Raw genomic sequence first — 27,008 nt, 5'->3', positions numbered from 1 at the left:
AATATAACCCCTTGATTTGCAGCTCAAAATTCTAAAAGTTTAACCTGCATGGCTTTTTAAGCTCAAAGGAAGTATATACCAAAGCTTTCTATTTATTTATTTTTAATAACGCATTGATCCTCTTAATTCCTTAAGACTTCTAAACTATCCTTTCTGTTATTCTTTTTAATTAAAATATCATGTAATTATTTTTAAACTTTCTAAGAATTATATTACCAGAGAGAAGAGAGAAAATTAAAAAGGTAAGATAATTATTTAATGTTTTTCATTACCATTATCAAAAGGTAAGAGATACTAAATAATTAAAGGAGTCGAAGTATCCAAAAATAAAATAAAAAAAGAAAGATTTATATGAAGATAAGCTATATTTCGGAGCCTCTAGTATGATTAACTCTTTATTATATACAAGAACAACTTCCACCAATCCTAGATTTGCAAAACTACAAGATTACAACAAGTGAATTAAGCAGCATTTGATCAGTTGCTGCATGACGCAAACACATCAACTTGCGTCGGAATTAGAAGAACTACTCTATATGATATTGTTATAAAATCACTGAAGGTTACATGTAAACTGCTTTTATTTTTGATGGAAAAGCCGAAAAGGTAATATAAATATATACAGTTCCTGTCCCTCAAGTCCATCAAATAAAAGGACATAAAAAAACTTGCCATATCTACATGTCTTCCAAGGAAAAGAGAAGAAAACCAAGACTATTTTCACCTTTCCAAGTCCCCCATTATTACCTTTAATCCACAAATGCCTAACAATTCAACCAGCCAAGTAAGATTAACTGCTCTTGGAAATCTCTATCCACCTTTTGCCTGTCTTAGAGAAAGAATGGGCTGCTTAGCTACTTATTGCTGCAAGCTGTTATAACGACTCTCCAAGAATCTCCTCTCAGCAGCCAGACCAGCAGCAACGGATGGAGGCAAATGCCTTAAACTTTCTACTCGATTATTTTCTTCTTCCTGAGGGTCAGAAGGGACTGCCACAGGAAACAAGGACTCGACGTCTTGAAGAGTCAAAACAGGCTCATCCTTAAGGATTTTAGCTTTGCGGCTCATTGTGGAGCAGGCCGCCCTTCTGCTATTTAACATGTAAATACTTTCTTCTATGGTGCTCTTTACCTGTGAAGAAAAGTAACACATGATCAGATACTTAGCAAAAGATGGGTGTGGGCTCTGGAAATAGAAGCTCCCGTGCATACAAGAAAGCGATGAACAAATGTGTTCTTGTCCTGTCCGACTCTGTGGATACGACTGATCGCTTGAGCTTCAGCTGCAGGATTCAATAATGGCTCCACTAGAATGACATGTTGTGCTTCCAAGAGATTGAGACCATTTGCGCCGTGCTGGATTAACATCAAGAGTACTTGAACAGGCTTTTCATTGGAAGGATGGCCCTTGGCTTTCTCCCCATCCTCAATCCTTCTCTGACCTTTAAATTGTGCAATTGCGACTTGTGATTTCCTGCAGAAAGTTTTAGTTTACCTAAGAACATATATAGCAACCCCAAACCAACAATATAGTTCCAATAACATAAGTCCTGATGAAAAGATAGAATGGAAAAAAGAAAGTCTGAAAGCAAATCTAATTCTAATGATAAGAACAAATAGAAGAAGATGGGCACCTTGCACATTTTCAGGTAAGACAGAAAATCAAACCTATTAAAAATATTTCCATATGAAACTCCAGGTCCTAGATAGTCAGTCATTACATTTATATCACAAAGCTTATTAAGAAAATTGCTCACGAGCAAGCATATTCAATGGCTAAATAAAAGTCTAACTGGGGTTCCAATTCACCACCAAGAAGAAGAAGAACAAAAGAAAAGAATAAAAAGGTGAGCTTTATCATAGATCTAGAGGCGTGTGGGTGCAATCCTAATTTTCTTTCTTGTTCCATCACTCCATTACATTAAAAATGTTGAAACAAAATGAAAGACTTCGGAACAAGTAAATTCCCTTTAGTTCCTTGGTGACCAAAAAAAAGTTTACGAGACTTAAATAGGATGCCTGTAAACAATATTTTACCTGCCTCCCTTCATCCGAACATATGTGACGCTGTTAGAAACCAATGCATGCTCTAACACATCAAGCACATCATTCCAGCTGGAGAAGACAAGGATTTTGGCCTCTTGATCATTTAAAATTATCCATAATATTCTTCTAGTGACAGCTTCAATCTTGACAAGTCAAAAACCACAAAATAGAAGATAAGTAGACTAACTAGAAATGCAAAAAGTTCTTTAGCCTACAATATAAAAAACAGATCAGGATAGTTATCAAATCAAAGCTTAAAGAAGATTTCATTACCTAGATATTCAAGTGAATGGCTAAATATTTTTTGTGAATATAGACTCAGTTACATATCAAACTAAAGCTGAAAGATACATTACATAGGTATTCAAGTGAATGGCCAAACCACTTTATGTGGACATCTATCCATCTACCAGCCAAAACAATACCATGATGGCATTTGTGCAGAATGCAAGGCATTTGTGTTTACTTAGTACTGTACCATATAGTCATATTGAAGCTCAAGTGAATGTGATATTAATTAGTCAATTAAATGGCAAATATTTTGACTCGAACATCTACTTGTTTGTATTTGTCCATCTGCCTAATTGGACCCTAAGTGGACGGGCAACAACATCAAATAAATGAATTTTGCCTAAAGGACTGTAGATAAGGTTATGTCCAACTAATTGGCCGAGGAGTCCAACAAAAGACCATTGGAAACTTTTCAGCTTTTCTCTAGACAAAATTGCTTCCCCTAGAATCTAGATTAATGAAGAAATATCTGGTGAAAAACTTCGGAATTCAAACAATGTCGTCATCAGGCCTGACCTGGTCAACCTGGTCATGATATTTCACTGATGATCTGGCCTGGACGACCCAATCATGATATTGAAGGACGCGATTTCATATCTCCATGTAAAACTAAATCTGCATCACAAAGTATACATGTGGAATACAAAAATGACATTGCATAGTATATCTTGCATTACTTTGTGCAGCACTTACTAGTTTTTTGGCTGTTATGCTGTATTTGCCTACATATAGAGACTAAATGCTTTAGCAATTTGGGCATTCCCATACATTTATTACTCTCATATTTTACTCCCTAAGATATCCAATTACCCCTCTTTCCTAGATAGTTTCTGTATTGGGTTATCCATATAGTTGAACTACAAATTGCCAGTCAGTATCTACTTTTTTCCAAGAATCAAAGCATGGACTGCGACTAAAAAAATCTAATGCGTATCTTTAGGTAATAGCTCTCGTACTAAAAAGTAAAACAGACAGAGACTGATGAAAACTGGTACTAAAAAGTAAGGAAATAAGGGCCAACCCAAAAGGTCTTTCCAGATATCATATAAATTGAGGACAGGTAAGGTAGAATAGGAAATGAGAGAATATACCTTTGTCCCATATGAGCCTTGAACAACAATAGAACTTTCTAACAGAGTCTCAGCTTGAAAAGCACCTAAATTTGCAACATCACCATTCCTATTTTGTTTCTCAACCACATAAGCAATGTTTTCAAACTCTGTACGTTGACGGCATGTAGGACAAGTAATCCATTTCTGACGTGATTTTCCAGAATGTTCAATCGCCCTCTCCGACATGTGGAGACAGCCTGTGATGTGACATTAAGCTGTTAGATCCATTTTTCTGAGTAACAATAAAAGTAACTAAGTACCAGTCAATGAATCAGTGAACATCCATGTAGCTCAGCTTTAAAGCTAATGTCTAATGCAGAAAATATCAGGAAAGTAACAGAATTGCAATTGTAACTATATTTATGCATAGAAAGTTTCAAATAGAACTGGAAATATTTTCCAATAATAAGTCGTCTTTACAATTGATTGGCAAAATAGTAGATAAAGTCAATTCCATCTTCTTTCTCCTCATGATCTAGACCCACTTAATCTCCATGTGGACCCTTCTGAAGTCAATAATATAGATGAGCAAGAAAGTGAAGTGATAGCATGCAATAAATAAAACAAAATTGCCTATCAAAATTATAGAGCATATTAAGTATCTAATCAATTACTCGGTGGTCGAAGTCATGCTTATGTGGGAATCTGCGAAAAGAAAATATATATGCAGGAAATTCCAACCTCTACTACATGAGACCGCATTTTTATTACCGCCATTAAAATGAGAATCCAAACCCTATAAGACTAGATATGTATAAAGCTTTATAGTTCTGAACTAATTAGATACAACTCCTATCTTGAGCTAATATAAGAGAAGTGCAGGTGAATTAAGTAATCATATTGTAAGATACTGCAACTAGCCTCATCACCAAAAAAGATAATCATTTACATGGCATGTATCTTACAGAGTCAAAAAAACTGGGCTCGCAAAAAACAATAAAACTACAATAATGACGCTCATTCTACTTCCATTCCAACTCATACTGTTTTAACAAAAATGGATAAGATGGAAATAATTTACTCTCAGAAGTTTCAAAATTACTCACATTTGCAGCATATAAAATGACCACACTGAAATACCATCTTCTGGTCAAAATATCTCTCCTGACAGATGGGGCATGGTTCATCATCAATATTCTTTTCAATTTCTTCCTTGGAAAGGGAAGGAATTGCAAAATTAGTTGTATCTCGAGTCTCGTATGATATATTGTGGTGCTCATTCTGCGTTTTCTGTTTCGATAACACCATTCCCTACCATAAAAGGAAAGCAGCATTTCAGTATAATCATAAAAAGTCACTACAGCTGTTCAGAATAAGATAGTCAAACAACAAAGAGGTAAATTGCAAAGAAGATTCATGCTGGAACAGACAACACAGAGAAGTTTTAGTTATAAAGGGTGGAGAAATATGGAAGTCACAAAAAGCCAACTGTATGAACAACCCAGAATTTCGAAAATAAATATATATAAGAAATTAGAGATAATTATTTAGATAATGAGAGAGTTTGTTTAATCCTTGATTATTTAGTATTTAGATTAAAACAAATTAATATTTATATTATGTATATAAATAAGAAACTATTAGGACTCATATATCTTTGATCTGTAAAAGGGCTTTTAAAAAGAAAACAAAACCCCAAAGAAATTTTTGGCAGCAGTACTGTAGCAGTGCCACAGCACCGCGGAAAAATAAATAAAAAAAGTAGGTTTTATGGGATGGCACTGTATCAGTACTACAGTACCGAGATGAGGAGGCCATTCATCTCCTACTTCCTCATCTAAATTCTTTTGTTACATCTTTACCTCATCGGAGCTACTATTGTCGAAGTCAGTCTTCAGGGAGTCACCGAAGTAAGCGAATAACACCAAACAAATCGTATGTGAAGAATTTTTTACTGGAGTCACTGAATTGAGTTATTCCACATGAACCTTAGGGTGAATAAATTCATTCACATAATTATTGTCTCGCATTTCATACTATGATTCTTTTGTATTAGCATTTGTGCAATATTATACTTCGTACTTTATCATCTTTTTATATTTTGTGTTATACTCTACTTCGTGTAATACTTTAATTCATAAGATATTGATCCTTATGCATTACTGTTCTTCATGCAAATAATAAAATATTGGCTATGGATTGGTAGGACTTTGAACAAATACATGCTAGATATTTTTTGTTATATCTCCTTGTGGTGATTCAAGTCTATCTTGAAGTTCATGAGACAGACTTATCTCTAATCAATACATGATCTATTTAGGTGACTTTAACGCGGTTAAAAAATAGGCCCAGAGTGGAAATCTTCCTAAGATGACTCTAATCTCTTTTTATAGTTAGTAGAAAAGGCAGATTGTGTTTATCACATAGTGACATCTCCTAGTGACCCTAAACAGATCAGTTATGAGTAAAAGACTCGAGTGCATCTCGAGTTATGAGTAAAAGACTCGAGTGCATCTCGAGGTGACTTCTAGTAAATGTGGACCTATTGGCACAGTCCCAAGCTGAGACAATTGACACTATTGAGATTGAGAAAGTTTGCATAATAATATAGAGCATGATATTAGCTTGCTAATTACATTTTTGTAGCTTATACTTAATATGAATATTATGAGATTGCTAATTATTGTTATAAATTATTAAGCTTTGATTAATGTCTCATATTTGATAAAGAATAATTTCCTAACTTTTAAGTGGATTCACTCACTGAGCTAAAGGTATTAGCTCATTAAACTCTTTAAATTTGTTAAATGCTGGTCAGCGTGGCGAGTGAACATGAACATCGAAACTCTACCTCCACTTAGGAATCTAGCTCTCACACTTTTAAATATAATAGTGGTTCTTAGTTTCAAATTAAAAAGCTAAATGTTCCCTCAGTAATGTTTAGAAGACATTGATTGTATAATTTAGATATTTTATTTTTGAATTGGAGTTACTAAATAAATTTTTGACTTCCATTATATTATGGATAATTAGTTAGGGCCTCGGGTATTTTAAGACTATAAGGATACATGGCCGGTCATAGATTCCTATTTCGAATGGTGACAGTATGTAAATAATCCTACACTCAGAATTTTCCGTAATATATTGACACTTAATATTTATTAATCAGACAAAACAATGATCTTGAATATAAAATAAGTAAATAACATGCTATTTATTGGAATTTAGAAATCAGCGCATCTTAGACAATATAGAAACCAAAGGATTATAAAAAAAGATCTTTTTAGATCTACTCCGGCTTTGACAAACCATAATCTAAAGTAAACAATCTAGAAAAGTATAATAGCTTTCCACATCCGAGTTGCTTCCATAACTTCTCCAGTCAGATGTCTACTGTGTATTTAAAGAAACTTCCATTTATTGCACCATCTTTATGACACCTATTTTTTTATGTTTGCCAAGCATCAGACATTGTTATAATCTAACCTGATGTAATGAAGATGTAAGATTCAGCGGTAGTTAAAGATGAACAAGAAATGATAAAGATCTATGTAGACTCACCTTTAAGTAACGGAGTTGTCCTTTTATACGTTCCAATGAGGACAAAGACAAGAGCTTATCAGTTGATAATTGAAATTTGGTTGGAACCAACTCTTCCCTAATGAGAATATTGATGGCACTGGGTTCATCCTCTGACTCCTTAAGCCGCAATCGTGAGGTAGACATTTTAATTTCATCATGAGCGCGCAGTAACTGAGTTTGAGCAATTGACAATAACCTTGCTTGAGTGAACTCCTTGCGCATAGCCTAAAGAAATACGTAGAAATCATCTCACTATTTAAAAGAATAGCTCAGATTATTCAGTCTTGAATACTACAGTCAATGTTCAAAGGAAAACAAAGGAAGAATGATGGAGATAAAGCAATACCCGATCCTAAATGGTCTCTCTTAGTTTTCTTTACTCCTAGAAGGTAAAAATTCTGAGAGAAAATATGATTAGAGCAGCTATTCATCTATTACTCCATGTTATTTCAGAAGTGATGCCATTAGTATGTATCATCTTGTCCACACAATTAGTAGAGAACTTGTAACCTTAAGAATTTAGGGTGCGTTTGTTTGAATTTATGATATGTTTGTTCAAGGAATATAAAGATTAGTTATCCTGTGGGCCCCACATAAACTCATATTTAATATAAAATTAATATATGAGATTAGAAGTCTGGACTAAATGTCATATCTCCCAAAAGAGGGGATATTGCATCTCATCTAAGGAGGGGGATGATATATCCTGAGTGGAGAAAAGATGGTCTTAGTACTATACTACTGTTAAATATAAATAACAAACTAACAATCATAATTACTCAAAATTTATTTTATTTTTTAATATTTTTATTAGTATTTTATATTTAATTAAAGTATTGCTATATTAAAAAAACTTTTCATTTTTTTTCATTTTTATATCAACTTATTTGTATTACTTTTGAATTTAATTATGATTATTTTGAATTGGAAGTGATTAATTTTGATAATTAACATAATATAATTTAATGATATAATTAAAGTTTGAGATAATCAACAGTTGTTCAAAATAGTAATTGACGGTATTAATTTTCTTTATCGAGGATAATAATGTAATTATGTTTACTTATCCATATATAGTCTTGTATAAACCAAACAATAAACTAAAATTGTAATATGGGATTAGTGATCCTAGGGGATATATTATCCATTGGGATAAGCCTAGGGTTATCTTCTCTTATCCAATTCTACAACCAAACACACATTTAGAATATTAACGTTCACAAGAAAAAGAAAAGAAAGTAAGGTACCAAATGTACGTAAAAGTTTATGCACTTAAAAGACAGCAATATCTCCATTTCATTCCTTTGTAGAACAGTAATAGATGTGTCTCAGAAAAAGTTAAAGAGTATATACACTGAAAAGATAATCAATCTCTTTCATCATATTCCTATTGAACAATGATTGGCATACCTCAAAAAGAAGTAAGTGCTTCTTAGCAACACCCATTCCCTTCCTTCCTAGGATTGACTTGGAATGAGTTTTGATGACCTTTAGGGAGGTCTCAAGTGCAGAAGGATGTCTGTAAACCTAAATCCAATGTTATCCAGAGAGAAGAAAATGCAATTAGGATCAGAAGAAAATGCAATCATGGAATATCCTAACTTTCCAATATCACCAACTCAAAACCTTTGGTCAATTATCTATTAGAGTGCCATCATACTGCAATACAGTAGGTAACAATAACATATTAGTCTATTATACTATTATGAGCTCCAGAAAAGGCATTAAAAAATCAGTTCAGTCTGACCGCCTACAAGAGGATTGTGTAGTCTAATTAGGAGTTAAAAATGACAAAAGAAAAGGAAGTTACATTAAGAACAAAACCCTGTCACTACTGACAGATGACTACAACAACAATAAACCTAATTAAAGGCATAACTAGTTGCAAATACAAAAAGCAGCCACTCTTCCAGAATAAATTTGAAAGAAATCAGCCAGATCAACAGACATAAATGTAGAAGAATACCCAAAAAGGGAAACTTCGATGATAAGATTTACCTGTACGCTTTCCCTAGCCGACCTTTGTTTATTTTTTCCATTATCAACATGAGATTCATCTGAGGTCATCTTATTACGGAAAAAATGATTCAATTCATAGTAACGGTTTTGCAAGTTCAATGCTTCCTCAACTGATGCAATAACAGTATCATTAATTGATCTTTTTACAAGAAAGAGCTGGGCCTCATATACCTGAAAATTTGTATAGGTGAGAGAACAAAGATATAACTTATTAAGGACTAGATCATATGAAAAAGTTGTACTAGATCCACCAACCCGAAAGTGTTTATCTAGTTCACATTGCACGCATAAAGAACCATTGCCGTCATAGCAGTTTGGACAATATCTCTGACTTTCAAGATCATCATCTGTTGGCTTCTCCATCATTTGGTTAACTTCCATAAGCCTGTCTATCAATTTTTTTCTAGAACTTTGCAAAGAATCTACACCAGACTCAATAGTATATTTCAACATGCTTATACTTCGGACCCTGAATAAAGAACAAAAATAATTAGAAGAAAAAAGCAAAGATCTAACAAAACAACAAACCTTATTGGTTTATTTTATCAATTTAATTTGTTTTAATCACTATATACGTGATCCAATTCCAAATTATCAAATAGAATTGCACTAGTAACTTTACCAACTCTATAACATCACTTGCTGTAGATCTTTTGCAACTTGAGGAAACTTAAAAGGACTCCAACAGACCGGCAAAGCTTTTTATTCTATTTTATCAGAGAATGTAAGATAGTGGAACAGTTAAAACTCATCATATGCAAAAGAAGAGCAAATATGGAGAAAAGATATTTCTAATAATCCATGAAGTTTTATCCACCTCCTACGGATACTTCAAAACATTGACATCTCAGAAAATAGTGCTATAAGTTTGATGCAAAAAATATTTCAGGCCATCTGATGAGCACAAAGAGAAATCAGCAAAGTAATTAAGATTATAAATAACAAGAGCATAGAACAGTATAACTTACCTTGAAGCTATTCTCTTCGACCCCATTTCATTGGTAATCCTAGTGCAAGCATCATCGATCTTTCTAAGTAGTTCCTCAGATGAATCATTATTCTGTTCAATGTGGTCAAGGGCGTCCAACCACCAATCCATTTTATGCTCTTCTAATTCCTGTGAGATAGTGGAAACCTAGAAACAAAAGCTGATTAATAAATAATGCAAAAAAAAAGTGAAAATCCACAAAATATACAATGACAATATAGCAATAACCAGTGATTTAAAAAAGCTGGTAATTTGTCATTGGACGATAGTCTGTTAATTGCCAGAACATATAGCAATATTCGTGAAATTACTAAAAGACAGTTACATGTCCTTTGTGTAAATGATGAAACAGCGGTCAGCAACTTCTTTCTTCTACAGGAGAAGGTAGTAGAGATTTCAGCAATATTGAATTCTATTATTCTTCATGAAAAACGTGATTTTCATTCTACAAAGTGGCATAGATATGAAAAAGAGAGACGTTCAATTATTAAAATTATGTCAGCAAGCAAGAGAATTCACATTTCATGAGGAATCTATAGTTGAACAGAATAGATGGAGCAGTTTCTTGTCAGGACTAAGATCAGTCAAAATACCACTCTGGATACAAAAAATAGCTTCATTGCAGCATGATACAAGAAATATGACTTCCAACGTAGTTGGACAGATAAAGAAAATGGGTATAGAGCACTTCCATGAAGCAGAAGACTACATTCAGCATGAGTACCTGCATTAATATAGTTTGGAAATCCTGCTGTGCAAGCGATAGCTTAGAGTTGAACATAGACAAGTATTTTTGTTTAATCTTTTCACAAGTCTTTCTCAAGCAGCCATCAGAATAACATCTAGCAGATGCCTGACACTGACTGCCAGTTTCAACTTGTTTCTTCCCACTATCACCATTTGTACGTATTTGTGTGGTGACATTTTCAACATTCCTGCAGTTCTTGAGAGAATTATTCTCAGTGGTTGAAACTGATTTGCTTTCCTTGTTAGTTTTCCTTCGTTTTACATAATAGTAATCAAACTTGCCTGCACTTGTTGCTTTCCTTTTTCTTGTTTCAGCGTCTTCAAAACAATGTGCCTCCATTAGGGGACATAGGGGTAAATATTCGGAACTAGTTCTAAGCAACTCAGCCAGATTATGATTAAGGTGAAGGTTCAATAAAGGGTCCAGACGGAAATCATCAGAGTTTTCATCAGCCAAAACCAGTGCTTCCTTGTACAAAGATATAGCAAGTTTGTTGTCTTGATCTATCACAGCTATTCCAGCTAGACCATTCAATGCAACAACAATTTTTCTAAGCTCTTCCTCTCCTTCAATTTTTGCTTTACCTATCAGAACCTACAGGGAAAACTCTTACTATCAGAAACTTAATCCCATCATCAAATAAGACGCAAATATTATGAAGTAATTTGCAGCATAAGAGTTTAATATGGTGACTCACTTCTAATATTTCTCCCATGGACAAAGGAGAATTCTGTAAAGAACATAGACCAGAACTTCCAACTTGAGGGTGGCAGCATGCTTGACGAAGTTTTAGAAGTGGAACGAGAAGCTTTGCAACCTCACTGTGGGGAAGAACACTGGACGCACTAGAACCTGGAAGTAAATGCAGAAGAGCATTAGAGTTGAGTTTTTCCTTTTGATGAGATGTGCCAATATGAGATTTACCAGAAGGTGACTCTTTTCCATAGTTGTCATCTTTCAGTTTCTTGATAATTGCATGTGCATGGTTTACGCAAGTTGCATGTTGCTTCTGATAGAAATGCTCTTCAATTGGTGAGAGTGATAGCCAGGAAATGCATTCTTCCTGTGGTGGCAGATGTAGCTCTTCTGACACATGGATTTTCGATGAACGCCACATAATTTGTCTAAATAGGGTTTGGATGAATTTCATAGCCACGATATCTCTTCTCTGCGATGCAATGTGTGAAAAAGTATTACAACCATCGGTGCCTCATTTAAAGGATGTATTTGGGTCTATAGAACGATCCAGAACCATCAGACAGCAGATTTAGCCAGTAGATTATATTTTCTATAGTTCCACAATTTGGCTAAGAATATTAAGTTACTGGGTTCAGAACAGTCTGTCCTCATATTTTGATACTTTCCTGCATGTCAAGTAAATCTTTTTCTTCTATCTTCACTCATAACAGCATCCAGAACTTAATATTCTTAGCATGTCAAAACCCTTTTCTCCCTTTCCTGCTGGAGGGAAGGAGATGGCTCTGAGGGAAGGAGATGGCTCTGAGGCATGTCAAAACCCTTTTCTCCTCTCCAACCTCAGAGCCATCTCCTTCCCTCCAGCAGTGGTGGTTGCTGTTCAGCCTCCGCCTCTTCACTAGAGCTCTCTGACCATTAGTGAGAGAAGAGGATAAAAGGCTTTTGAGGTGGGAGAGGACGAATGAGAGGGTTTTTGAGGTGAGAGAGAAGGTTCCCAGATGATAGGAGGGAGGAGGATGGAGAGGAAGAGGACAGGTGAGGGAGACAGGAAGAAGATGATGAGTTGTCACTGGAGACACCTACATCAGTAAATACTTTGATTCTAATATGTTATTAGTATATCTTTATTAAAGCACTACAAATTAGGAAAAATAGAGCCTGATTATCGCCACTGAGATGACAGGGCGACAACCACTACTGCGACCTGGCATAGCAAAGTTGCAGTTACTATTCTCATTGTGATCTGGAGCAACAAAGCAGCTACTGTCATTGCTGCAAAATGTAACAGCAGCACTGATCACAGACTCACTATCACTCTTGCCTCCAGAGATGGCAGATATGGCAAAAGCTTCTGCTTCAGGCACGCTGACTAAGGTCAGAATTAGCACCTTGCTACCACCTCCCACAAGGACGGTGATGCTGGCTGTTGCAGCAGAGGCAGCAGTGGCTGCTGCCACTGAAGCAAGAAGTAGCTAGCACCACTCTCAGCTGCAAAGGACCACCACAACTAAGGGGAAAACAATCACACATCAAATATTTGGGAAATACTGGGTACAGGATAGGGATGGAATGCTAAAGGGAAGTAGGCAGGACATTCAAGAAAGTGGCAATTGGGACAGATAGCTGAGTTAACGTTTAGTAGCCAGATATCAGTTGGTTTTGTAGCTGATCAAGACCAGAAATCAATTATCCAATTTTGAGCCTAGTTATGGACCTGTTACAACAAAATCCATTTCAACTGAAATAATCAGAAGTTTACACATTGCAAATATCATTGACTGACTTTGAGAGAAATTGAGAGCTTACAAGATCAATTATTATGTAAAAAGGAGCGATCAACGAAACAATGCTAATTATCATACCTCATATGGATCTCTAATCACTTCAACCCACCATCTATAAACATCAAACGGGCTCGCCCTAAGGAAACGCAATAAACCATATAGGTCATCAAGCCTGCGCTGCACTGGAGTTCCTGTGATGCACCAGCGATGCTGAGCATGTAACCTCATTGCCATCTCTGTCACACAAGCTTTACTGGACTCTACCATCTGAGCCTCATCCAAACACAGCCTCCACCAATGGATCCTTGTCAACAAAGTAGGAACAACAGGATATCTATGAATGAAGAGACAGGACAATAGATCAATAGAAACAATTTTGAACACATTTTTATTAGAAGTCCACAGATTTGACAAAACCCATACCAATGCTTATAGGCTTAGGCTCATCACCAAGCATCTACAATGTGGTGCAGGTTTCAAATAGAGTTGAATTAAAGCATCGTTTCAATCCACTTAAATGACCAAAATACAAAAAAGTTAAGAGAATCAAAATGTTACTATATTGTGTTCTACCCAACCTTCACACTAAACTTCAATCTGTCAAGTAATGGCAATGCCGTGTAGATTATGGCATGAAGAAAAATAGATAACTAATGAAAGCGCAGAATATTCTTATTCATGGTTCGCCATATCGGCCAAACCCGATTCCGATCCAGGCCCGATCTGAACTCTTTCTCTCTTTTACGATTTCTTTTCACTCTCTCTCTCTCTCTCTTTTACTGTTTTTCTTTCTTTTACTCTTTCTTTTTTTCTCTCTCTCTTTACATATAATCATTGTTTCTCGTACGGAGTAATCTAGCTCCGGTGAACTCCAACAAACTCCGGTATATGATTTTTTAATTTCTCTCTCAGTTTTTTTATTTCTTCCACTCTCTCTTTTTCTTCTCTTTTCTTCTTCTTCTTCTTCTTCACTGCATCATAATTTTTTTTGTTTGATTTTCTTCCACTCACGCTCTTTTTAATCTCTTCTTCTTTTCAATTTTTATTGCACCATAGTTTTTTTTTCTTTTCTTACTTAAGGTAAACTTTTTTCTAAATTTTTTTTTAAAAAATTTGCATTTTTAAATAATATTTAGAATTTTATGTAATTAAAAAGTCCGATCCGATCCATACGACCGATACAGCCAATATGGCCTATCCAACAGATAAGTATTGTTTTTTCAAAAGGCCGATCCCGATCCCGATTTTTCGAACCTTGTTCTTATTCAAATAAAAGAAAGCAGGTTCTGAATATCGGGATCGGAACATTCGGAAAAATGATATGTATAGGCATTATCGGTTGTATTAGTCGTTCGTATTTGTCGATACGGTATCAGATTATTTTTTAGTTACATCAAATTACTCACATATAATGCCTAAAAAGTATAAAGTAAAAAAAATGATATTTTCAAAATCATGATGAATAACAAGCAAGATCTGATAAATTTTTCTACTCGTAAATTTCTGCTATAGAAGTAAGAATGTGAGATGAGGAGAGAAAGAAATCTCTCTCTACACTATTGTTCTGCAATAGTAAGAGAGGGAGAGAGAAAGGGAAGGTTAGAGAGTAAGAGAGAGAAAGAGGAAAAATGGAAAACAAAAAACAAAAAAAAACAATCATCTGAGTTCACCGAAGTGCAAAGTCTCCGGATTGGCTATCAGATGAGCTCAATGAAGTATAAGGGGTAGAAGGAGAGAGTATGAGTGTGTGTGTGAGAGAGTAAAAGGTAAAATCTTGAAAAGAAGGCAATGAAGACATCATTATCGATATCCCCGAGTTTTTGATTTGGCCCAAATATTTAAACAACCCGCATTGAGCCGTTTCAGCCGATCCCACCCAGAAATCAGCCATTTGGCAGGGATTAGGGCAGAATCGGGATCGGCCGAAATTGCCATCCATGAAAGAAAGAGACAACGAAATAGTTATATCTAAGAATGGACAACTCGAGCACATTGAACACCCCGGAGCATGACTTCGCTGCATGACCAAGACTACAGGTCTGCTAATTCATCCCCAGAAGCAATGCTTAGAAGTTAGAAATCATTAATAGATTTACATATACACTCCTAAAGAATTTTATTGATAAAATTAATTCTCTGCGCCAAAAGATAGACTAGCTCTTAGATTTTAAAAGTATTGAGAAGTTCAAATATTAAGTATGAGTTTATATTGTTATTCTTTCTTAAAAAAATAAAAGATTTCACTTTATTAGAAGGTAAAGGCAAACAAGAAAACAGAACCATGGAAAGAAGCAAAACTTATAATGGATTCGACCTCTTTTGGAATCTCAAGAAGTGGCGGTCAGCACCCTCTTTATCAGGATCATGTGACAAATCTTCTTTCAACACATCATATGTTGTCAGGACGATGTCAGCAGTTACTAGCTCAGTCATATCAATCTTCAATTTGTCTGAAGAGTCCGAATTTCTTGCACCTTCATAAATGCAGATTCTCAGGGATCCCGGCCTTGTATGACTAAAACAAGCAAACAAATAAATAAGCAGCACAATCATGTGGAAGTACCATATCCAGATGAAAGAGTACCGCATCCAGATGAAAGAGTACCGCATCCAGATGAAAGAAGAATGATGTCTTGTTCTATATTATCACATTTTTGTATGAAAAGGATATAATAGGATAAGTGACAGATACCGCTAAAAGCCTAAAAAAGGTGGACATGATAAATAAATAAATAGAAAAATGGATCTCTGTTTCATGACATGTAACAAAGAGAAAGGATGCAATATGGTAAGTGGCAACAAACCAAAAAGTATAAATTAATGAGAAAATCAATCAATTTTTAACCAAGGTTCTGAAAATCAGTAACGGAATCGGGATCAATTGTCCGGAAAAACGATAAGTATCGGCCGTATCGGCTATATCGACCATCTGTATTGGATCGGACTATTTTAATTAAATAAAATTCTAAATACTATTTAAAAATATTGAGAAATTTCTAAAAATTTATAAAAAAATTTACAAAAAAAATTAAAATAAGAATAATTAGTCATATATAAAGCCTGTCTGCTACAGTGTCGAAACCAGCAGATCTATGCTTTTAACCTCATTACATTACCACATTGATAGACCATAGATCATAAATGATTCTTTTACATATGATGCAGATGCACAATCAGCGAGTGATTTTGTTGGTAAGAAATCTAAAGATTCTAAACAATCCAATAATCCTTAACCCAAGTGAAAATTACACATGATTGCAGCATATCTAAGCATGCATGCAAATTCCATGTCATGATGCTATATTACAGTAACCAATCAATCAAGGTTGCAATTTCCATATAGTATCTAGTATCTACAAATCCCCACTTAAATGCATAAATAATTGAGAGACGCAAGAAATAAAAAATCAACTTCACAATTCACATGCTTCTGCAACCACAAGATGATCTATTGCTATATAAATTATGACATGCTTGATAAAACTTAATGCCAACCAGATGTCTTCCTAGTACATTCCCGGCCAACATATATTTTTTTACAAATAACCAAGCATTAATCATAACTTGATCACCAATTACTTCCAAATAGTAGTGCCCTTACAATGTTGCATGCTACTGCCAGACAAAGAAAACCATAGTGGGAATTGTAAAAAAAATAAAGTCCATCTCTATATTCACAAAATTGCTACAGAATGCATGATAGCAACCAATTCTTTTCTTTTCACAGGCATAAGGACAGCAAATGTTCACATATGTGCAGAAAATCAATTTCCTAATATGTTAGTATGCACAGAATAGTACTAGTATGCAAAAAAGTGAACAAAAGATGCTATAACATTAATAAAATATTTGTAGCACCAAATTACTTTAATTAAAAATAAAAGCCTAAACAAAGCTCTATCATATTATGTTCAACAAAATTAGATTAACTACTCTCATCACCAAACAGAGATGCATGATGCGATTTTGAAAAGATATGAATTGACTCTCCAATAATACCATTTTATATTTCGCAAGAAAGCACTAATTAAAAATTTAATGCTATATCATGGAATATAAATCTGTATAAAAATTAGATCTGTAGAATAAAGTCAATAAACGGAGATGTTTACGAAATAAGGCAACCAATTAAAACCAAAAAAAAAAATTTGTTCGCAATATTGTTATAGACAAGCTCATTTGATCTAGCAATAAAAGTTTAAATAATGTAAAGTACCTATGCAGCCATATATCTTAAATTTAAAAAAAGAACTTCCAACATACTGAAAAGGGCTAAAACATGGTAGAGCATAATGTTAATACCGAATTATTTCAGAATGCCATTGCACTAATATAGGAGCCGGGCATACTACAAGAGTTGCATGAGTATATATCTTGGCTTTAGCAGCTTCAATAAGTTGTGAGCAAAATGAGCATATATACTCTCCATCACTCTCTATTATGTGACAATCTTTCTTTTTAATGCAATGCTTCGACTTAGTGGATGAGTTCTTCTTCGCTGCTGACTTCTGGTCAGAGTCTCCTCTCTTGTCAACTTCATCGGAAACTAAAGCTTTCTTGTTAGGTGAGTAACCAACACACTCTGCATGCTGCCAAGCATCACATAAATCGCATTGTACCCATAGCCCCTTGTACTTGGAACTTTCACTTGCAGCTCCACAAATACACTCGACACGTTCTAATTTTTGTATTTTTATCTTCTCTCCTATTTCATCACTACCATCAGAGAGAATGACTTCCTCTGATGAAGTCTTCTGATGGGCAAATATGCAAGCTAGCAGCTCAACTGTTTTCCCCAACCCCATCTCATCTGTAATTTGTAGCTCATAGACAAAAAGATAACAACTATATGTCAGTGGGATCAAGCTAGTAATGCGCATAAAGGTTATTGACTTATTTTGACATATTCCAGAGGATATCTACTTACCAGCTAAGATCCCACCATAAATATATGATAATGAGGACTCTGGAAGCAATGAAACATTTCCGCTGCAAAGGAAGACATTGCTAATGAGATAAAAGAGAATATGTCTGCACACAAAGAACTTAAGACTACAGAAATGCAGTATGATTTATCTGAAATATACATACGAAGAAATCAAATATGCTTAATAGAAGAAAGACTCTTTCGCCTGCTAAAGGGTAGAAATTTCTATCTAGGGAACAAAAAATTGGATGACCTTGATGTGTTCAAGCTCAAGTTATATATATGATAACAATGCTCTTCATCACGTGCTTTTCTTTTTGAAAATATTTGACAATTTGGGAAACTAACGAGAAAAAAAATATAAATACTTCACGTGAGGAAAACCTGGTCTTGCTTGGGATCAACCAGTAAACTACATGTGTCTACTGCACACATAACTATTAGGAAAACCTATATGAACATTGCATACATTAGGATCTTTCTCCCCACATATCAAAAAAGATCACAGAAATAGTACAATGATATAGTTACCAACAAAACAGTGGTATTTCGAGGAGGAACTAGAACCCAACTTATGAAATGAGACTTCAGCCTAAATTAAGCATCAGGCACAGCAAGTAAAAGTCAAATAGATATCAAAACCAAATTCGACTGTCTAAATAAAAATCTATAGTTGGACCCTTGGTCTTGCATCATGATGCGAACACATGTTGTAGAGGATGTACAAACATGAAAAGTTTCCCCTGCAATTAATATAAAATATGTGTAATGCACAATGAAGATTTTGCTTTTATCGAGTAAGACAGAGCCTCATAACAAAGTCAGACAAAATTAATATGCATCATTTCAGTTAAGGTGACAATAACGAGAAAACAAACAACCCTCATTTCAGTTAGTTCCTATTTAAGATGAAGAGGTTTAAACCCTTTAATAAATATGGAACAGAACCGCTATAATTTGTCCAGCTCTAGTGCACACAATATGCTGTAAGAAGGCTGGAACAAGGAATAAGGCGATGACAATGTAAAGTACTACAATGCACTGCCATAATCTACAATTGGAAGAACTAAAAATACTGAAATTAAGGCTGTCTGAGTTTTTGAATTTCTGGATCACGCCCACTGGCTTAGCATGTCAATTCCATTTCAGCAATATAACTGTAGTTGCAATACCAAGTTAAGCATCTTATTAATGCATAGCTAAGTTTCTGATACCTACTTCTTACAGTGTATGTTGGCCTATAGGAAAATATTGTTCTCATTCTCCTTCTATATCTGAAATGGGCACACAATGAGGATAATAAAATTACATTTGCTCAAAAGTCTTACCTGAATGGATTATAGAACATTCTAGAATTTTTATGAAGGAAATCAACTGGCACACAGTAAGGAGCCGGTAACTCAGTTTCCTTCCCTTTCACTCCCTTCTCACGCTGAACCATCCAATATGTTGCACGGCGCTGATATGGTCTAAGATGAGGAAGCAAGTCAGGTAATACATCTTCCAACACCGGCTCCTCCCTGAAAACCAAAAATTATAAAAAAAAAGTGAAAAGGCAAAAGGTAATAAATATCTTATACCAATAGATAATTCACCTATGAGAAAAGCATAAGTTGTGTCAAGATATAGTATGACAATGCCAGAAATTTTGACAGTACTAAAAGAAAAAAACTCATGAAAGTTCTTCTTAATCAAATTAATTGAAGAGATTTCGAATGAAGAAGAGAAGGTGAGAAAGACACTCAAATAACTTGACACATTATTTCATTAAAACCTTTTCGACTGTGGTAATTCAGGAGCTATCGAAAATGGAAAGACTTGATTTGATTGTTATGTGAAGAAAGAAAAACTTAAACAAGATAGATTTATGAGATCTTAAGGAAACAATCACAAATTAGATGGAGCAAGCTCACCTTGAAGGCTTAATGGCTTCATAGAAGTCAGCTGTATCAAACGGAGTGTCGTTCTTCGCAACAAGTTTACAAGGCCCATCAGGTTGCACATCAATTTCCCCAATCCCATATACTGCTTCTGAGGATGTCACTTCAGGACGTAGCCAAGACATTACATTCATCATACTCTTTTTCCATGGCTTCCGTGCAGTCTCTAACAGAGATTCACATGCATCAAAAGCATTATTCAGTATCTCAACTCTAACCCTAAAAGATGGAACATCCACCAAATCTCCAACTTCAATAATGAGTCTTAGCGTCAGGAACTTCAGACTAACCAAGTGAGCAAGACCAGAAACACTTTCACCCGGGCCATCAAAGGTACCGGAGAAAAGCACAGAAGAAGTTCCCATATCTTCCGATCTATGTTCATCAAGTATAAGATACTCTAAAAAGATACTGCTAGACGTTAATGAAGGCCATTGACCTAACTTAAAACTACCTTCTTCCACATCACATAAGCAGATCCGAAGACAAAAATTGGATCGCCTGTAGCTATCTTCCACCACTCCATAATCAACTGTTCCATCAGAAAATCTGACATCAGTAAGAACAACCTCTGCTATATCAAGATGATTATCAGAGTCCCAGTTGCTCCTATCTAAATCAACATAAGTTAGTTTGCTTGAGTCTTTATCGACCCGATCATTATTTCCATTAACAATTGAAAAATCACTGTCCTTCTCTAGCTTCCCAGCTGTACCACTACTCCTATCTGTAAAATCAACCTTTCCCGCCTGATTTGGGCGGATTTTCTTCCTACCCATTTCCCAAGAGAAAAATTACATGCAAAATGCAGTTAACTCGCTCGAATCAGAAGCCAATTGCTGCAAAAATCAAGAAATAGACAACGTTAGCCTGTGAGGAAGGGTTCTTCCTAATGCTGTCCCAAAAAAAAAAATCAATTTTACAATCTTTTTCCACGGAAAACGTACGAAATCTTTCAAAAACAAACACTAACGTAATGTAACCGGATTTATTCGGAAAATCAGAAACCCAGTAGCAGCAAAAGATCAACGATAACCAAAGATTCTTTGTAAAATTGTACAAAAATCTCAATTTACAATAATTTTGACAGTAAAACCCACCAAAGCATAACGTAACCGCATTTACGGACAAGTAACCGAAAAAGAAAAAAGATTCTCCATACGGCAATCAGAAAGGAAACAAGACAGCAAATCTCTGGACATTGGATAAGAATGGGAAAGAAAACTTTTTCAGGGTCTCAAAACAAGAAGTGAGGTCCTTCTTAGGGTTTTCCTGGCGAAACAAAGTTGTTAACCATAAACCTTACACCACCACCAAAGAAAAATGAAATCTCGGATGACCCGAAGCCAAATTCGATCAACAAAAGGGAAGAGCTGGTGAAATAACCCTTAAGACTTTTCTTGGCGCCTACCTTGAAAAACAAATAAATAAATAAATAAAAATCTCCGCTGATAGACTCCGAATTTGGATGTGTGTGTGTGTGTGTGAGAGAGAGAGAGAGAGAGAGAGAGAGAGAGAGAGAGAGAGAGAGAGAGATGGAGGGAGATGACGTCTAAACTCGGAAGAAGACGGCGAGATGATCTTGGCTTTATACCGCCGTGATGGAGAAAATTTGCAAGGGTAATTTGGTCATATTGAGTAACCTAATAAAATATTTAATTTTGGAACATTCACAACCTGGCCTATTAGCTCAGTTGGTTAGAGCGTCGTGCTAATAACGCGAAGGTCGCAGGTTCGAGACCTGCATGGGCCATTTATCTTTCAACTATTTTTTTTCATTTAGCTTTAAAGGATTAATTATATTTTAACTCTCAACTATCATTCCAATCAATCTTACCACCTTAAGAAAAATAATAGATATGTATATCCTCTGAATTATCTAATTATCACAAAGTCTCTAAGTTAGAAATAAAAAAAATTAAAAGATTAGCTAACTAATTAGATGGACAAAAATATTCTTAATTCTTTTTCTATCCTATTACAAGTAGATTTTAAAATAATTAGAGAATATCAATTTAGAATTTAATATTTAAAAAAATTATTATAATACTTTTATCTATTTATTAAATTAGTTTAGTTTTTAACATTATTTCTATCAAAAATTTTAATAAAACATTAATGAAAGAGTTTTGGCAATATAAATAGACAAATTGGGAGTCATATGTGTCTACTTATTGGGTTGAAGTGAGAACAACTGCTATAGTTAAGATGGCCAAAATATAATTAACTCTTAAATTATTAGGGTATGAATTCGATTTCGAACATGTATCCTTGCAAATAACATAATATCATTGTAATCTCCTTGTAAATAACACAATATCCTACTTAACAGAAGCAAAAGTGTAATATCTTAAAGATGGTGAATAGTATTGGACATGAAAAAGAAGAAGAATTACTTACAGAGACTGAGCACTATAATTGCTCCAAACAAGAGCATTTTGAGAGGGCGATTAGAATGTCTACAAGGGCAATGCAATAACTTACAATGGTAGAACATCTTAAAAAGGAAACTGCCTGCTGATAACATTACTTATGGACATGCTATATTCAAGCTATTACATTTACATCAAACAGAGGTATGCTAAAACAAAAGAGAAAAAGAAATAATAATCAAAGTATAAGATTGCGATATTGTCTCGTCAGTAATCCATTGGAAGCTCCCAATCATCCTCTATATCCCTCATTTTCCTACGGAACTTTCTGCCACCAGATCTTTCGCCACTGCTTTGCCGCTCGACAGGCCAAGATTCTCTCTTTCCAAATTCAGAGTACTCATGCATCTGATTTTCAGGCCCATGCATATTTTGAGAATTCCATATGCCCTACGGTTAGCAAAATAAACACAATTTAGAAAATAAAGCAAACTAGGAGTTCATTAAAATCTAAAATGCTGATTTTTTCGAGGTGAGCATTACATTTTTCATGTCATTTTTAATTGGTGAAGTTATATATATATACCTTCGTTAACCTTTGGACTCGAGAAACAGCACTTTCATGCACTACAACTGTGTCAGACACTACTTCAAGCACATCTTCGACAAATAAGCAGTATGTGCTCACCTGCAAGAAAGAAACGGTGATGTTACATTAAGATGCCAGCATAAGATCAACAGGCTCATATATGAGAAAGAGGACATTTTCCAATTTACCAAACTAGATGGGATAATGGAAAATCCAAATGAATCAAGCTCGAGTGACTCCACCAATCCGGAGTTTATGTTAAAAGTGTAACCACGGACCTTCATAGCAGAAAACAATTTATAAGAAACAATGATTCAGAGAAAAGAGTAAATTCCATATATGAAAGATGTGAAAGTCATAATGATTTCACCCAATGTGTCCAAAATAGAAACTAACCTTACCAACGTTGCGCCTACCTGAAGTAACAACACTGTATCCTACCTAACAAACAACAATTAATAAGCATTTTTTAGATAATCAGTGACAGAAGACTTAAAAGGAAAAAATATAATTCTCATGCACCAATGAAGTCAATCAAATTGGATGAAGCCAAACTGCCATACCAAACTGTCAAGCCCAATCATTTTAAATTCATTTTCTATCACACTCTCGTCTTGGACAAGCACAACATCGCCCACCTACAAAAATAATAAAGTTGAATATCATCGTAATGTTAATAGTACATTAGCATCAAGTGAATAAAAAGCAGAAATGAAAACATGACTACAAGAATGAAAATTCAGAAAGAAAAGATGACAATAATTCGCATGTAAGAAGCAGAAGCCAGCATGTAGATGTTAAAGTTTACATTATAATTGATCACTAAGAACAGAAGCGGTATTAAGCCTGCTAGGTATTCCATTCTCTGAATCAGCTCATATCAGTAATTGAAAGAAGTCATAGATGATAATAATGATGACAATCAAAAGGTTACTGCAACAGGACTGTATACATTTCAGCAGAAGAAAGCTCAGAGGACTACAACTCAAAGAAGCAAAGAAAGATAAGTCACTATGAAGAATTGAAGATTATCGGCAAACATCTGAAAACAGTTCTACCTGGCATATATCCTCGAGAAGGAATTTCTCAATTTCTCCTGAGAGCAAATTTGGCCTCACTTCAACCAAAGCCACAACCCACTGCATAAAAATGGCGCTAATGAAGAAATAAGTTACAGAGCCTCAGGGAGAAGAGTAGCAGTAATTTATTAGCCCGTCTTAAGTAATTGACTACAAAGAAGTTATGCGTTATGTATGAATGAGTAAGCGTTCTAAATATCATGCTGAAAAGGAGATAGAATCATGTATATACAGAGAACTTTGCCAAGAATCATCGTCAAGCATTACAGCTTTCAATGTAATTCTACCCAAAAAAGATCTAGATATACTGATTTAGTTGAGTCACATTGCAAGGGTCAAGGGCACTAATTCCACTTATAGGTTCAATTTGAGCAAACTTGAGATCAGTGCCAAGGAAAGGTTGATGAAAGTAAACGAAGAAAGTGAAAAGAAGCAACAAAGACACCAACCGAGTAGTATCATGATACTATCATTCTCAATACTTTGAAAAGAAAAATTAATTAATATCCTAATGTGAATGATCCATGTTAAAGGTTTGATATGCATTATCGGTATGTTATTTAACATCTTTAACTTTTGAGTCAATTGGTTATCTAACATGGTAGCAAAGCCTGATTTTCTAGAGTCTAAAGTTCAAACTTCATTTAGCCTCATTTAATTACTATTTTCTATCATTTATTCTCATCTGGTGTAGAGGTTGCACCATTTATTGTCTTTCATCTATCAAATTGTGGTATATAGAGGCCATATATTAGGGGGCATGTTAAATATTAGATATGCATTATTAACATGTTATCTAACAAATTAGGTTTTTTTAATCAACTAGTTATCTAATAATGCAAACTTTTAATATACATAGTATGCAAAGAGAAAAACCATAAATATTTCATCCATCTTATAGAAAATCAAATGGTTAAAGAAAAGTGGGAGGAAGAGAAAATGACGGTTCCTCTCAGATATAGAGTTGTTTCCTGATAAACAAATAAATGCACCTACGTTTTGACTGAAAAAACTAACTAAGTGCATCTGTTTTTATCGTAATAAACATTACACAGTGAAAGGAATGAAGCAGCATGAAGGAGGAAAAAGGAAATGATATCTAGTCACTAACAGGTGGAATACCTATATCAGATCATAGATAGTGATACATAGAGGGAGCTTTCTGCAAGTCTTGACCACAATAAACACAAACAGCAGTTCAGAGCATAAAGATGAATATGGCAATATAAGATGAGATATACTATGTCATCGAATACTCAATATGCTAACTAAACATGCATCAGAGGGTCTAATATTCACCAGGAATGTAAGCAGGTTTTGCGAACATGCCTGAGATAGAGTTGTTTAGGTGTACTTCATTTTTAGCATTTAGACAAACCGTCTTTCAATCTATTTGGTGAATGGTTAGGGGTTTGATCTTCTTTTACCACATTCCTCTAGTATATGTAATAGCTAAATAATTATGAAATTCACCAGAAAATATTTCATCAATATGACACAACATACCTTCAACACCAAATAAAATGAAGATATACATCATCAGGCTTAATATGCCTCATAATTTAGCAATATAACTTTTAGATATTGTTTAAGATATAAAAGATTAGATCGATCATTTTCTATTATCTTAAGCTCTTAAAGAAGATGCTGAGTTGTTGTGGTACTGTTGATTAATGTGTGAAACTACTGCCCACTTAATTCAAATCCGTGCCATTGGCATGCAAAAATTTCTCTAGCTCAGACTTGAGGGTCAATTTTTGCAGAAGATGGTGATTTAACTGATACAAATACTAAAAAAATCGCTTACCAATCTGGTGTCCACCCAGAGTTGTGAAACGAAACCCAAGCTCCGAGCTGATCGAATGCTAATTACCTGCTTTGCCAGCAAGCTCGACCTCTTCACCATCTGCCTTCCACCTTCGATTCTAGACTTCTCGACGATCTCACTCCCCAAGTTCCCGCTCCCTCCTCCTTCCAATGGAATCAACTCCTCCTCCTCCTCCTCCTCCCCCTCCCCCTTCTCTGAGGCCCTCAAACTCCTCTCCTCCTCTTCCAACTCCCTCTTCAGCTCAGCAAGATCGAAACTTGAAGCATCACTTAGTTCCGCTTCCTGACTAAGACCAACTCCGCCACTCGTCTTCAGATCAAGGAACTCGTCGCTAGAACTCGATCCAACTCGCTTATCGAAGGGCCGCTTAGGGTTTCTAAGAAATCTACCAAGATTGAAACTTCGAGAAGGGAATGCACTTCTCTGTAGGCTGAGATGTTTAGGTCGAGAAGGACTTGTCGGATGTGGAGGGATTCGGCCATTGATGATTCGAAAGGGAGGAGAAAGCTGTGGTTTTCGAGGTCTGATTCCGAATTCGTGGAGCGAATTGGATAGAGGCGCGCAAGCACGCATCGCTAAACCGATTTCGAGTCGGATGCTGTCAAAGACGATGAGGTGGTTTTGGTAGAGATTTTATAGGTGGAGAATAATTTCAATAATTCTAATTAAGTTTTATGCCATATTCAAAGTTAACTCCACTCCCACTCACTCAACCATAAACTATTTATCTTAGAAGGGGAAACTTTGACCCTGCTCTTGGGTTTCAAAGAATTACGCTTGAAAAGGGGAGTCATATAATAGTTGACTCTTTGATGACTCGCTGACTATGGTAACCCTATTGGATTACACAAGTTGAGAGTGTAAACTGTTCCATCTCTTCACTTGTTCTAGAAGACTAGAATGCAAAAGGTGGATCTTTATGTCACATGAGTTGTCTTAAAAAATTCACCTATTTTTTAACCAGCCTAACCATTTAAGATTATTTATTGAAAGAATGGACTTTAGATAATAAAAGTAAAGAGAAGATCGAAGTGTAACTTTTGGTATCTAAAGTGTAAGTTGTTTGGT

General features: G+C 35.1%; 2 protein-coding genes and 1 non-coding gene across 7 annotated transcripts; 1 reads left to right on the top strand and 2 right to left on the bottom strand.

The window, feature by feature from the left end:
* Positions 1-378: 378 nt before the first annotated feature.
* Positions 379-21,622, bottom strand: LOC140775300 (uncharacterized). Of its 5 annotated transcripts, none has more exons than XM_073118502.1 (20): positions 21,484-21,622; positions 20,046-20,911; positions 19,461-19,652; positions 18,133-18,194; positions 17,508-18,015; positions 15,520-15,720; positions 13,284-13,539; positions 11,650-11,893; positions 11,423-11,577; positions 10,702-11,319; positions 9,958-10,124; positions 9,245-9,458; positions 8,969-9,160; positions 8,381-8,497; positions 6,950-7,195; positions 4,495-4,699; positions 3,428-3,645; positions 2,037-2,188; positions 1,212-1,473; positions 379-1,131 (listed from the first exon to the last, which is right to left on the bottom strand). In XM_073118502.1, the coding sequence occupies exons 2-20, from the start codon at positions 20,849-20,851 to the stop codon at positions 859-861; spliced, it is 5,088 nt and encodes a 1,695-aa protein (XP_072974603.1). In that variant the 5' UTR covers positions 20,852-20,911; positions 21,484-21,622; the 3' UTR covers positions 379-858. The 5 variants fall into 5 exon arrangements, with proteins under 5 accessions (XP_072974603.1, XP_072974604.1, XP_072974605.1 ...); XM_073118503.1 differs by lacking the exon at positions 21,484-21,622 and adding an exon at positions 21,374-21,470; XM_073118504.1 differs by lacking the exon at positions 21,484-21,622 and adding an exon at positions 21,173-21,355.
* Positions 21,623-21,751: 129 nt separating this feature from the next.
* TRNAI-AAU (transfer RNA isoleucine (anticodon AAU)) lies at positions 21,752-21,825 on the top strand. The gene has a single exon. It is a non-coding gene; the product is annotated as a tRNA-Ile (tRNA).
* A 641-nt stretch (positions 21,826-22,466) lies between these two features.
* On the bottom strand, positions 22,467-26,568 carry LOC140776784 (uncharacterized). The gene is made up of 7 exons (XM_073120640.1): positions 25,920-26,568; positions 24,092-24,172; positions 23,597-23,671; positions 23,430-23,474; positions 23,222-23,311; positions 23,031-23,132; positions 22,467-22,894 (listed from the first exon to the last, which is right to left on the bottom strand). Exons 1-7 carry the CDS (start codon positions 26,511-26,513, stop codon positions 22,712-22,714), a joined length of 1,170 nt encoding a protein of 389 aa, XP_072976741.1. The 5' UTR covers positions 26,514-26,568; the 3' UTR covers positions 22,467-22,711.
* Positions 26,569-27,008: the final 440 nt, after the last annotated feature.

Source organism: Typha angustifolia, chromosome 14 (genome assembly GCF_048772165.1).
Source record: "Typha angustifolia cultivar Huaian chromosome 14, ASM4877216v1, whole genome shotgun sequence".
Classification (NCBI taxonomy): Eukaryota; Viridiplantae; Streptophyta; class Magnoliopsida; order Poales; family Typhaceae; genus Typha; species Typha angustifolia.
The sequence above is the reverse complement of the archived record's forward strand: the minus strand, read 5'-3'. Positions and strand labels throughout refer to the sequence as shown.

Excerpts from the sequence above, each read along its gene's own strand:
- LOC140776784 (XM_073120640.1), bottom strand. The coding sequence starts at position 26,513 with ATGCGTGCTTGCGCGCCTCTATCCAATTCGCTCCACGAATTCGGAATC. Across the intron at positions 24,173-25,919 it reads TCTGGGTGGACACCAGATTG|TGGGTTGTGGCTTTGGTTGA; the intron begins GTAAGCGATTTT and ends ATTTTTATGCAG. Across the intron at positions 23,312-23,429 it reads GTAGGCGCAACGTTGGTAAG|GTCCGTGGTTACACTTTTAA; the intron begins GTTAGTTTCTAT and ends TCTGCTATGAAG.
- LOC140775300 (XM_073118502.1), bottom strand. The coding sequence starts at position 20,851 with ATGGGTAGGAAGAAAATCCGCCCAAATCAGGCGGGAAAGGTTGATTTT. Across the intron at positions 18,195-19,460 it reads ATGTTCTATAATCCATTCAG|CGGAAATGTTTCATTGCTTC; the intron begins GTAAGACTTTTG and ends CTTCCTTTGCAG. Across the intron at positions 15,721-17,507 it reads TGGCATTCTGAAATAATTCG|TCATACAAGGCCGGGATCCC; the intron begins GTATTAACATTA and ends TGCTTGTTTTAG.